Source organism: Dendrobates tinctorius, unplaced genomic scaffold, assembly GCF_039654945.1.
Source record: "Dendrobates tinctorius isolate UK_male_01 unplaced genomic scaffold, ASM3965494v1 ptg000022l, whole genome shotgun sequence".
NCBI classification, from domain to species: Eukaryota; Metazoa; Chordata; class Amphibia; order Anura; family Dendrobatidae; genus Dendrobates; species Dendrobates tinctorius.
The window spans coordinates 81,843,465-81,856,747 of NW_027361690.1; the positions used below are offsets into that span (position 1 = coordinate 81,843,465).

The following is a 13,283-nucleotide window of genomic DNA, read 5'->3' on the forward strand; positions in this document are numbered from 1 at the left end:
TAACAGGTCAAGGAAATTCTTATCCTCTCTTGCTGACAACTTTATCTTCCAAAAGGTAGGGGAGAAAACAAGGGGAACTGCTACCTTGGATCTAATCCTTACAAACAGGGAAGAAATGGTTGAGGAGGTAAAAGTGGCTGGGACCCTAGGAGGTAGCGACCATGCTATTTTAGAATTTTGGATAACTAGAGGAGGAAGACATGTGAAGACTCAGACGTCAAGGTTAGATTTCAGAAAGGCAGATTTTAAGGGATTCAGAAAGAGAATTGGAGGGATCCAATGGCTGGATATCCTTAAAGACAAAAATGTCCAGGAAGGATGGGAAATCTTGAAAAATGAAATTCTCAAAGCACAATTGTTAACAATTCCAAAAAGAGGGAAGAATAGGAAGCATTTAAGGAGGCCAGGATGGATGAGCACAGAACTTAAGCACATGCTAAAAAAGAAGAAAAAAATGTTTATAAAATGGAAAGAGGGAGGCATATCTAAAGAAGAATATAATGCTGTCTGCAGAACCTGCAGGGAACAAATCAGATTATCTAAAGCTGACAATGAATTGAGGCTTGCAAGAGATGTCAAAAGCAATAATAAAGGATTTTGGGGATATGTCAAAAGTAAAAGACAAGTCAAAGATGCTATAGGATTTTTACAGGATGAAAATGATGAAATGGTAAGACAGGATGTTGAGAAGGCCGAACTTTTAAATTCCTATTTTGCATCTGTTTTCTCTCAGAAAGGAAATGGAACATCAACTGTTCTTCACTGTCCTATTAAGGGAATAGAAGAACCCAGGATATCTATAAACAGAAAGATAGTGAGGAAACACTTAGCTAACCTAAATGAATTCAAGTCACCAGGTCCAGATGAATTACACCCCAGAGTACTGAAGGAGATAGCAGAAGAAATTTCTGAACCCCTCTCCATAATCTTTGAAAATTCTTGGAGAACAGGAGAAGTCCCAGAAGACTGGAGAAGAGCAAATGTTGTTCCTATCTTCAAAAAGGGGAAGAAGGTGGACCCAGGCAACTATAGGCCGGTGAGTCTGACTTCTATACCAGGAAAGATCTTTGAACAAATTATTAAACAACATGTATGTCAGTACCTGGATAAGAATGAAGTGATTAAACAGAGTCAGCATGGGTTTGTAACTAATAAGTCATGTCAGACTAACTTAATTTCCTTCTATGATGGAATCACTGATTGGGTGGATCAAGGAAATGCTGTAGATATAGTATATCTTGACTTCAGCAAAGCATTTGACAAAGTATCTCATACAATCCTTATTGAAAAAATGTCTGAGTATGGAATGGACAAGGCAACTGTTAGGTGGATTCATAATTGGCTTAGTGATCGGACCCAAAGAGTGGTCGTAAATGGCTGCACATCCAGTTGGAAGAATGTCTCAAGTGGGGTACCACAGGGCTCTGTCCTGGGCCCTGTATTGTTCAACATCTTTATCAACGATTTAGATGAAGGAATTGAGGGTAAACTGATTAAATTTGCTGATGACACAAAGCTAGGAGGGATAGCTAATACTAGAGAAGAGAGAGAGAGAGGATTCAAAAAGATATAAATAAACTGGAGAAGTGGGCAGCAACTAACAGAATGGTTTTTAACAGGGAAAAATGCAAAGTACTACATCTGGGCAATAAAAATGAAAAAAGCATATACAGAATGGGTGGAATAGGGCTAAGCAACAGCACATGTGAAAAAGACTTGGGCATACTAATAGATCACAGACTGAATATGAGTCAACAGTGTGATGCAGCAGCAAAAAAGGCAAATGCAATTCTAGGATGTATTAACAGAAGCATACAGTCTAGATCACGTGAAGTCATTATTTCCCTCTACTCCTCTTTGGTCAGACCTCATCTGGAATATTGTGTCCAGTTTTGGGCACCACATTTTAAAAAAGACATCAACAAACTGGAGCAAGTTCAGAAAAGAGCGACCAGAATGGTGACCGGTCTGCAAACCCTGTCTTATGAGGAAAGGTTGCAGGATTTGGGAATGTTTAGTTTGCAAAAGAGAAGACTAAGAGGAGACTTAATAGCTGTCTACAAATATCTAAAGGGCTGTCACATTGTAGAAGGATCAACTTTATTCTCATTCGCACAAGGAAAGACTAGAAGCAATGGGATGAAACTGAATGGGAGGAGACACAGATTAGATATTAGAAAAAACTTTTTGACAGTTAGAGTGATCAATGAGTGGAACAAGCTGCCACGAGAAGTGGTGAGTTCTCCTTCAATGGAAGTATTCAAACAGAGGCTGGACAGACATCTGACTGGGATGATTTAGCGAATCCTGCTTTGAGCAGGGGGTTGGACCAGATGGCCCAGGAGGTCCCTTCCAACTCTACGATTCTATGATTCTAAAGAACAGTCTATCTGCTCCCCAGACCATAATTACTAGTGATCCACAAAAAGAGAACTGAACTAGGGAGGACTGGACATAATTGACTCTAGAAGGTGACAGGTAGTTTATGCTAAACATATACACATTATATGACAAATGTTTATACAATGACAATAAACTCCACATAACACTTTAAGAAGGCTGTACTGTTATGAAATCCTTACCTTTGACCACTCTGAAGCCTCCCAGATGGATAGGCAGTCTTGACCTTCACATGGCTGTCTGTTTGTAGGTTTGGGTCCCGTGCAGTAAATATCCCGGGTATTGACATATGTGCCATTCTGCAGCTGGAAGACACAGGTCACCTCCCTCTGCTGGAAGCCTTTTTCGCAGGTTGCTGAGCACTGACCCCACGGACCGGTCACCCATCTGAGGAATGAAAGTACTATATAGTATTCAAAAGACACGGATACCTGAGCTGATAATGATGACTTCAATTTTTAAATGATTCGTCCAGAGCTACAAGTGCTTCTCAATAATTAGAATATAAAAAAATTCATTTATTTCAGTTCAATACAAAAAGTGAAACTCATATATTATATAGAGTCATTACAAACCGAGTGATCTATTTCAAGTGTTTATTTCTGTTAATGTTGATGATTATGGCCTACAGCCAATGAAAACCCAAAAGTCATTATCTCAGTAAATTAGAATACTTTATAACACCAGCTTGAAATAATGATTTTAAAATCCGAAATGTTGGCCTACTGAAATGTATGATCAGTAAATGCACTCAGTACTTGGTCGGTGCTCCTTTTACATCAATTACTACATCAATGCGGCATGGCATGGAGGCGATCAGCCTGTGGCACACTGCTGAGATGTTATGGAAGCCCAGGTTGCTTTGATAGCAGACTTCAGCTAGTCTGCATTGTTGGGTCTGGTGTCTCTCATCTTCCTCTTGACAATACCCCATAGATTCTCTATGAGGCTAAGGTCAGGCGAGTTTGCTGGCCAATCAAGCACAGTGATACTGTTGTTTTAAACCAGGTGATGGGACTTTTGGCAGTGTGGACAGGTGCCAAGTCCTGCTGGAGAATGAAATTTCTATCTCCAAAAAGCTTGTCGGCAGAGGAAACCATGAAGTGCTCTAAAATCTCCTGATAGACTGCTGCGCTGAATTTGGGCTGTAAAAAACACAGTGGACCTACACCTGCAGATGACATGGCTCCCCAAACCATCACTGATGGTGGAATCTTCACACTAGACCTCAAGCAGCTTGGATTGTGGCCTCTCCACTCTAACTCCAGACTCTGGGACCTTGATTTCCAAATCCCGCTCCCACTGCTCCTGTCACACCGCCTGCTGCTGCGCCCTCCGCTCCCACTGCTCCTCCTCCCGAATCCCGGCGCACTCACCTCTCCCGGCGCGCTCCCGAGGTGGGCGTGCGTCACCCAGCTCCTTCACTTCCGCCCCTGCAGCCGGCCTTCCGTGCTCGTCGGGTGCGCCTGCGCACTGCGCGCCAGTGACCCTGCCACTCATCTTCCCTGCTTGTGCTGCAGCTGCTCCACCACCTGGCTGACCCTGACCCGGAAGTCCTACCAGCTGCCCTATATCAGGTAGCCTCGCCTCCTGCCCAGTGCCTGACTATCATTTGTGTCTAGCACCTCTGATTCAGGTCCACGCATCCCTGTGTCCTCCCAGCTTTGCACTCTGTCCTGCGCTCTGTGCTCCTGTACCTCCTTGTAACCTCAGTGTTCCTTCCTAGTGCCTGCCTCGTCCGTTCCTGCCCTCAAGTCTTCTCCTGCAGTATCTACCGCCACCAGTGTTGTCCGTTCCTGCTGGACTTGCCGCTGCCCCTCTGGTCTCCGCTTGTCTTGCTCCTGCTATCTGTCCCCGGGTATCAGCTTCCGCGGCAATAGTCTCCCCTGGGCTTGCCCCAGACACTCCCTGTATAGGGGTGGTCCACTTGGCCAGCTCGCCCCGAGGAGGTTCGTCATCACGGTTCTGCGGGTTCACTTCTGGTTCTCCTCAGCCCTACAGCAACACTTGCAGCCCATGTCCTGAAATCGTCTGTGTGTGATGGCTATAGAAGCAATGACTCCAGCAGCAGTCCACTCCTTGTGAATCTCCCAAAAATTTTTGAATGGCCTTTTCTTAACAATCCTTTCAAGGCTGTGGTTATCCCGGTTGCTTGTGCACCTTTTTCCTTCCAATCAACTTTCCATTAATATGTTTGGATACAGCACTTTGTGAACAGCCAGCTTCTTTAGCAATGACCTTTTGTGGCTTACCCTCCTTGTGGAGTGTGTCAATGTCTGCCTTCTGGACATCTGTCAAGTTAGCAGTCTTCCCCATGATTGTGGAACTTACTGAAACAGACTATGGGACATTTTTAAACGCTTAGGAAGCCTTTTCAGGTGTTTTTTGTTATTCTAATTTACTGAGATAACGACTTTTGGGTTTTCATTGGCTGTAAGCCATAATCATCAACATTAACAGAAATAAACACTTGAAATAGATCACTCTGTAATGACTCTATATAATATATGAGTTTCATTTTTTGTATTGAAAAACTGAAATAATTTTACTTTTTGATGATATTCTAATTTTGTGAGATGCACCTGTATATAAATAAAATGTACCTGTCATTTCATGTAACTTTCATTGCAAAATAAGCTGCCGTTGTGTACATGAGGAGTAACAACATTCCTGGCCATAATATAACTTGTATCCTGCATTTTTTTAACCAGTTATTCCTTCAGCAGGCTCTCTCTCTAATTCTCAGTTGTCTCTGAGCTAGAGGGTGAAGCCTAGCCGTTATGATGGGTTCCCCGACACAGTACACATAGAAATGAGGTAGTCCTCTCCTGTCTTTAAGTAATCTTAGAAAAGCTTCATTAATGACATTCATGCAGCGATGCTGAGCAGTGCAGATGTGAATCCAGCACACTAGTAAGCTAAAACACGTACTAAAAAAGCAACAGCTCTGGCCTGTGTTTGTGTCGAAAATTTGCTCCTCTCCATTAATGTCAATAAGCACATACAATCTGACTTTTCAGTGATTTGACAATTCAAACACTTTAGCACGATGGATTTTAGCAATTTTTTTAAGTGAATGATGAGTTCAAGGGGGAGGAGAATAAGTGGTTCATAAGTGGAGAGAAAGCATATTTGTCCAATAAGATACTGTATATTGCAAAGTTTCTTATATTCAATTATACTTATTTGCGTTTACATACAGCTGATGTAAACCAACGTCACAATACAAATGGGAAACAAAACTAACTTAAGCTTAGACTTGATGAAGCTGCTGGTTTTACACTCAAAATCCATATCCCGAACAGCTGTATAATCCAATGACAGCAGACTTAGCATTTCAGCCCAGTGCATTGTATGCACTGACGTCTTTTATATGCAAGTGAACTGCCATCTCTCTTCCCAAAATTTTTCTAAGAGGAAGACGCTTCAGAAAATGGCAGCAGTTTTTTTCCTGATGCATCTTTTTGCATTTTTTGGGTGGTTTCCTGAGAACCTGTTTCAGCATTTTGGCCGTCAGAGATCTTTGGAGCTGTCTCATATTGTATTGTAAAGTAAAAAGTGTCTACAGAATGGAGAACGCCTGGAGAATGGTCTACTAACTTTTATCCTCTTAGTGCCTTTGGAAAAAAGAAGCAGTTAAAAGGCACTCAAAAGACTATCTTACATAGGAATGCATATGTTTTTTCTTTTGAGCTTTTTCAGGTGGGTTTCGGAGTGGACATGCCTAAAAAAAGATGTGTTCACATATCCACACAGTGACAGTATTCACAAGTACCAGTGTCTTTATTCTCTATCCGCTAGCCTGAGAGCTGCAGCTTGTACTGAGCTGTGGTAGATTTCAGCAGGAGGAAGAGAGACACTCAGGCGCTGTCAGACAGGATAGGTGGGTGGAGAATGATTCTAGGCTTTCAAAAATGATATTACATCCATTCTAACCTGCAAACCTAGGATATCTATTTATTGATGTCATACTATGTCATTAATGACATACAAAGCCATCCACAACCTGTCTCCTCCATACATCGGTGACATGGTCTCCCGGTACTTACATACACCCAACCTTCGTTCCTCTCAAAATCTCATTCTCTACTCCTCTCTTATCTACTCTTCCCACAACCGCATACAAGACTTCTCCCGTGCGTCCCCCCTACTCTGGAACTCTCTACCCCAACACATCAGGCTTTCGCCTACCACGGAAACCTTCAAACGGAACCTGAAGACCTACCTCTTCCGAGAAGCCTACAACCTGCAGTGATCCTCAGTCTACTGAACCGCTGCACAACCAGCTCTACCCTCTCCTAGTGTATCCTCACCCATCCCCTGTAGACTGTGATCCCTCGCGGGCAGGGTCCTCTCTCCTTCTGTACTTGTGTGTGCCTTGTTTTGCTCATGTTTATTGTACTTGTCTATATTTGCCCCTTTCACATGTAAAGCGCCATGGAATAAATGGAACTATAAAAATGTATAATAATAATACCGGTAATTAATGTATGCAGTTTGCACTGTGATACCTGGTATCATCTGCTTCAATGTTTCAGTGCTGTCCATAGCATGTCCAGGGTGGAAATATTTGTGCCGCGGGGTCGCCTGCACTGATGTGCTGGAACAACCATAGTGTGTAAGTAGGCAACCATCTGTGATCTGTTTTTCTCTCTTTTTATAAAAGTAGGAACATTTCTGAATCTCCAAATCTCCTCTATAAATATATAATAACGATCTGCCATTCTGCAGCCAACACCAGGGGTGGTGATATTGTCTGTGCTTGAAATGGGATACCCCCAACAGTAGGAGAAAAGTGAGGTGTCTCCACAGTGCCTAACGTAGGAGAACTTCCTTTCCATACCTGCTTTTCAGAAAATGACATGGGCTCTGTCCACCTGCCACTGGAGTCTACCACATTTTTCCAAATATCATATAACCCTTTCCATGCTGAAAGGATCTGTGTCTTCTATGATGTAGAAGTTTGCACATATGTTGCTTCATCACGGAGCGCAGTGACTCGAGTCATCGAACCAATAATTCGTAACATTGACGACCCCAATACAGGACAATGAAACCAGGCTCGTCTCTGCGTGTGAGCAGCCCCTGCCCCAGGAGTGTAGTGGAAGTCGGCCACTTACCCTGTGGCAATTCTGCTCTCTGCCATATAACATTTTATGAAGTAGAAGATTGAGAATAAAACGGCCTATTTTACAAGGCCAACATACTTTGGAAAGCTGCCCCCAAAGAGAACACAGGAAGATGGGTGGAACGTATAATAAAGTGGGAATATATGTTAGGGATAATGTACTGCATTACATCATAATGCAATGGCGAATGTCTGGTTAGTGTACGGTAATGTGACGATATGACACCTGGGAATGCACTGCGATTATAGGGTACGGCATGGTACACAATCTTCTGTCCCTTTTCATCCAAATATTTTTATTCAGAGATGTGCAAGGGATAAATACTGTAACCCCCCTCACATTCTCGTTGTAATCTGACTATTTGGGAACTCCATAACTAACACTTTCCTAATGTGAATCTTGGAGTCTTCCTATAATATGCAGGGCTGTAAATACTCACAATGAGTGGCTCCATCCATTAGTGCCGTTTTCTCTGTAGTTTCATATATACTGTACATATATTTCTGTAACAAGTTTATGAGGGTAAGGCCAAATGGTGTGACTGCGCGCAGCGGTAATGAAGCTATGGTGTGACTGCGCGCAGCGGTAATGTAGCCATGGTGTGACTGCGCACAGTGGTAATGTAGCCATGGTGTGACTGCGTGCAGCGGTAATACAGCCAATGGTGTGACTGCGCGCAGCGGTAATGTAGCCATGGTGTGACTGCGCACAGTGGTAATGTAGCCATGGTGTGACTGCGTGCAGCGGTAATACAGCCAATGGTGTGACTGCGCGCAGCGGTAATGTAGCCATGGTGTGACTGCGCACAGTGGTAATGTAGCCATGGTGTGACTGCGTGCAGCGGTAATACAGCCAATGGTGTGACTGCGCGCAGCGGTAATGTAGCCATGGTGTGACTGCGCACAGTGGTAATGTAGCCATGGTGTGACTGCGTGCAGCGGTCATACAGCCAATGGTGTGACTGCGCGCAGCGGTAATGCAGCCATGGTGTGACTGTGCACAGTGGTAAGGGCCCCTTCACACACAGCGAGATCGCTGATTTTGTGACGCATCAGCGATCTCTCCAGCGATCTCGCTGTGTGTGACATCCATCAGCACACAGCCCCCCCGCCGGGTATCGCTGATCGTGCAGGATCGTCCTGGACCATTTTTTGATCGTTGGTCTCCCGCTGACCAGCACGCATCGCTGTGTGTGGAAGCGGGAAACCAACGATCAGCGACGCTGCACGCTGGTTTCTAGGGTAAACAGCGGGTAACTAAGAGCCACGCGGCTCTTGGATACCCGCCGTTTACCTTGGATACCAGCTTGCTCCGCTGGTCCTGATCGCTGGGGAGTCTGTCTATGTCCCAGTGATCCCATCCATGTCGGATCGTTGGTGGGATCGCTGGGACATCGTTATGTGTAACGGACCTTTAATGCAGCCATGGTGTGACTGCACGCACCGGTAACGTAGCCATGATGTGACTGACAGTGGTCAGCATTGTTGTTTTCTATTTGCTCATTAAACAATCACTTGATCTTGTGTGGGAACAGTCTTAACAGTAATTAGCACTTGCAAAACTGCTCAGCAGATTGCCCCATGGTCTGCACAGGTAAATAGTTGCTTGTTAAGCAATTATAAAGCCGCTGCAGTGTTTGGCTGTGTTGCAGTTGCACCATGGTGGCTTTGCATGCCCTCATTCTAAGGCGACATTCACATGACTTTACTTTCAGACCTTAATAAAACTGACAGCCCTAGGACCAAATGTTATTCATAATTGCCGTTCAGGTAAGTATTTCTTTTCACAGACCAAGTGTTTATGTGAAAAAAAGTCACCGGTCTTTTCCGAATTTCAGATAAAAGTCGCCTACTTCTACGGGTATGCACAAAAGAAAAAAAAATCGGATCCCATATGGATCTATCATGTAGCAACCAAATTCTACTGATACATGGCAAACGGCATAGGAAACGGTTATTGGTTCTGTAACGTACAGATGCAAATTGGACAGTTTTTTATACGCTCATGTGAACTTAGCTTACAAATGGTTTTCTAACAATTGACTTCCATGGAATATTCATCTAGGAAACATGGGGCACCCAGCTCACAGCAGCTTTCAAATATCCCATATAAAGTAACCAAATATTAAAATAGGCCTCATGCACGTAGTGTATGCCACATATACAGAATGTGTTGTTTATCGCCCTCTGTTCCTTTAGGGGTTTCTGATTATATTACTGTTTTTTTCTCCGTGAAGGAAAAAAAACGTTAGCATGCTTCAATGCGTGACTTATTATAACAGTGCACTCCGCTGGAAGCCCCTAGAAGGGCAAATACTCGCAGTGCTCTACTATTATTGCAGTCCAATGTGTCAGAACTGCTGACAGAGGTTACAAGCAGAGGCAGGGCTACAAGCAGAGGCAGGGCTAACATAGTCTCTATTATAAAAAGAACATATACAGCATGCTTTATGGACATTATAGAAAGAAACAGAAAAATTCCTTCCTGAGAGCACCAGACGCCAGTGTCATATACTGTATGATATAAACGTTACATATATGATAATGCCCAGTATCAGAGAACGAGACAAGGCGGTGACCATGGTCCAAAAACGCCTTGTACAAGGATTACCACTCCATATGCTAATCTTAAAAAGGAGAAAACGGAGTAACGGATCCAAAATATATGCAAAAGTATAAATTTTATTAGTACTCACATCAAGTGTTGACAAGTATACAAGTTGACTAAAATAGGGGGGATAAACCCCAATGATACAACAATCAGGACAGACAAGGACAGGGTAAATAAAATGATACCAGTGCTCCAAATCTACATGGCACAACGTTCAGTCAGCCCATGGGCATTGCACATAACAGACATGTGTCTAATAATAAAAGATAATGAAATATGGCATACTCAATTGAATGTGTATTGTACATAGTTGTACATGTCTAGAGCGCAAAAAAAAAAAAGAAGGAGAGGAGTCAATGTGCAAGTCGGACACTGAACAAAAATGAATCAATGACATGTGAAAGGATTCTTAAATAGTTAATGACATATGTATCAACATATCAAAACTGCGCAATTGTGCCAGAGAGAACCCGGGAAACAACCCAAATGACCGAAGTGTGGAAACAAGTAAAGGCAGGCTGCTTACCGGGGAGCAGAGGAGGTGAAGGCCCATACAACGACCCCGTACATACATTGGACTTGCACATTGACTCCTCTCCTTCTTTTTTTTTTTTTTTGCGCTCTAGACATGTACAACTATGTACAATACACATTCAATTGAGTATGCCATATTTCATTATCTTTTATTATTAGACACATATCTGTTATGTGCAATTCCCATGGGCTGACTGAACGTTGTGCGATGTAGATTTGGAGCACTGGTATCATTTTATTTACCCTGTCCTTGTCTGTCCTGATTGTTGTATCATTGGGGTTTATCCCCCCAATTTTAGTCAACTTGTATACTTGTCAACACTTGATGTGAGTACTAATAAAATTTATACTTTTGCATATATTTTGGATCCGTTACTCCGTTTTCTCCTTTTTAAGATGATATAAACGTTACAAGAAGCGCAGTCGCCTCGATACACAGCTCGGGTACAGGCTTCCAATATCCATATTTTGCACAGATTTGTAGGTCATCTGCAGATGATCCTGGCACAAGAAAGCTTGGCGATACATACATTGCTGCATGGCAGATGTGCACGGAAAGGGGCTCTGCTTCACTAGAGTTGGGTGACATTATAAGGCCTCGTTCAGACGTCTATAGATTTTTACTTGATAAAAAAAAACAGTCCGAATGTCGTCAGTGTTTGGTCAGTGTCAGTTTTCATCAGAAATTTTCACAGACAGAAAAATAAATGACAAACTTCTCACATACAATGTTAATCACGGACTGCTCACTGAGGTCATCTGGGATTTTCACGGACCCGTCTATGGGTAGACTGCATTCAAAAACGATACGCGTGATTTTTTTTTTCTGGATACAAACAATAGTAACATAAACTTTAATGAAAATCACGGATACAACGTGTCCATGTTTCATGGATGTCTGCATGAGGTCTAAGGTATTAGTCATTGTGTCAGATCCTTCAGCGATCAGATTTCTTGCTTACTTTTCAGAGGAAAATGAACCCTATTCCATATAAAATACAGCACGGCTAAAGGCAAATGTTGAGAAATAGGGCTGCTTTCTGTCAAACGCAGTTCCGCCACTGTCCACAGGATGTGAGTGGCAGTCCACCTCATCCCTAGTCACTTCACTGGCACACTTGCAAACCCACATTTTTCGGGTGTTTCTTAATGTAAACCCCGCCCAAAGTGAATGTTTGGAGATGAGCCAGGGGCAATCCTGGGAACTTAGACATCCCCCGAGGTGTTAGCAACTATTCAATGGAGCTGAGCTGCAGTATGAGACACAATCCATGGGCAGATGCGGTGCTGCATCTGGAAGAAAGCAGCCATGGTTTTCTAATCTTGGACCACCATGATTTGTGTGACATTAGTACTACCTCTTATATAACAGAATAATAATTTAGAAGTCAGAATGTTCTAACTTAACTCATAAAAGAAAAGTTACGGCAAGCACCAAAGTGTGCCAAAAAAGCTTTTTATGAGCCTTGTAAGATTGCAATTAGTCACCTGACCAGCAGAGGGAGCAGATAGACATAACATATAAAACGGAGACTAAATCAGACACAGCGGAGGGGTTAAGCTCCTGCATCTACCCAGACAGAAAATAATCAGGTGAATGTGGGTTTGGGTAGCAGGTCCCACCACACCCAGTCCCTGCTGAGTAGCAGGGAACGTTTTAGGATAATACAGCTGCACCAGTCCAACCTTGCAGTCCAACACTAACATTCCAGTGTGATTGCCGAGAGAGCGAGAGGCTCTCTGCACATTTTCCAACCCGGTAGTCTGACTGTCTGAGCTGCCAGCACTAACAAGGAGAAATCCCGACTCTGCTGCTTAACCCAGATCAGCCGCAATTCTGAAAGCTCCTATCTGGACCGGCCAGGTCAGTGCTGCAATTGGGTCCCACATGAAAGCCACATGCTGCCCTCTGTCGCCACTCTTAGATCTGATGCATTAGTTACACCAGCTCTTGTTGCAAGAGGCAGATATTCAGCATTTGTCATAGCGAGAGCATCGAAAAAAAAGTTCTAACCCCGTTACAAATCCTATTTGGTGGTTACACGGTCGCCACGCAGGTCCGGGCACCTGTGTTCAAATCCAACCAAGGGAAACATAGAGGAGTTTGTATGTTCTCCCTGTGTTACTCTGCCTTATTTTAATGCTCCAAAGGCATTAAGATAAGGAATTTAGATTGTGAGCCCCAATGGGGACAGAGACTGATGATAATGTCTGGAAAGTGCTGCAGAATATTTTGGTGCTATACAAGCAACTTCTATTTTTATATCGAAAATTACTAATTAAAGTAAGATTCACAGGCAGACATAGAAACCATACTGAAAACGGCTACGGGTGGTCAACAATGAAGAGGCCGCAGTGTTTGCGAGTGTGTTACAGCCACTATAATCAGCAGATTGGTCATCATTATTACAGCTCCAAAAAAACATTTGACATCAACCATTGAGAATATATAGTTGGGGGGGGTGGAGAAGTGTTTCTGCTTTCCTGTCCATAATGTACATTTGGCGACAAGTCTTCTCCACTCGGTGGCGCTACCTGTCTATGGAATTCAACCGCTAGTATTGACCTCAATAGCAGCAGCAATAACCTGTATGTAGCCATCTCCCCCTA

At 43.3% G+C, this 13,283-nt stretch overlaps 1 protein-coding gene across 3 annotated transcripts in view; it reads right to left on the minus strand.

The window, feature by feature from the left end:
- The window catches only part of ADAMTS17 (ADAM metallopeptidase with thrombospondin type 1 motif 17), a 428,881-nt gene that overhangs the window by 24,942 nt on the left and 390,656 nt on the right, over positions 1–13,283 (minus strand). For all 3 annotated transcript variants that reach the window (XM_073568808.1, XM_073568807.1, XM_073568809.1), the window contains one exon: positions 2,583–2,787. In XM_073568808.1, coding sequence (XP_073424909.1) covers positions 2,583–2,787 — 205 coding nt within the window. The remainder of the gene's footprint in view (positions 1–2,582; positions 2,788–13,283) is intronic.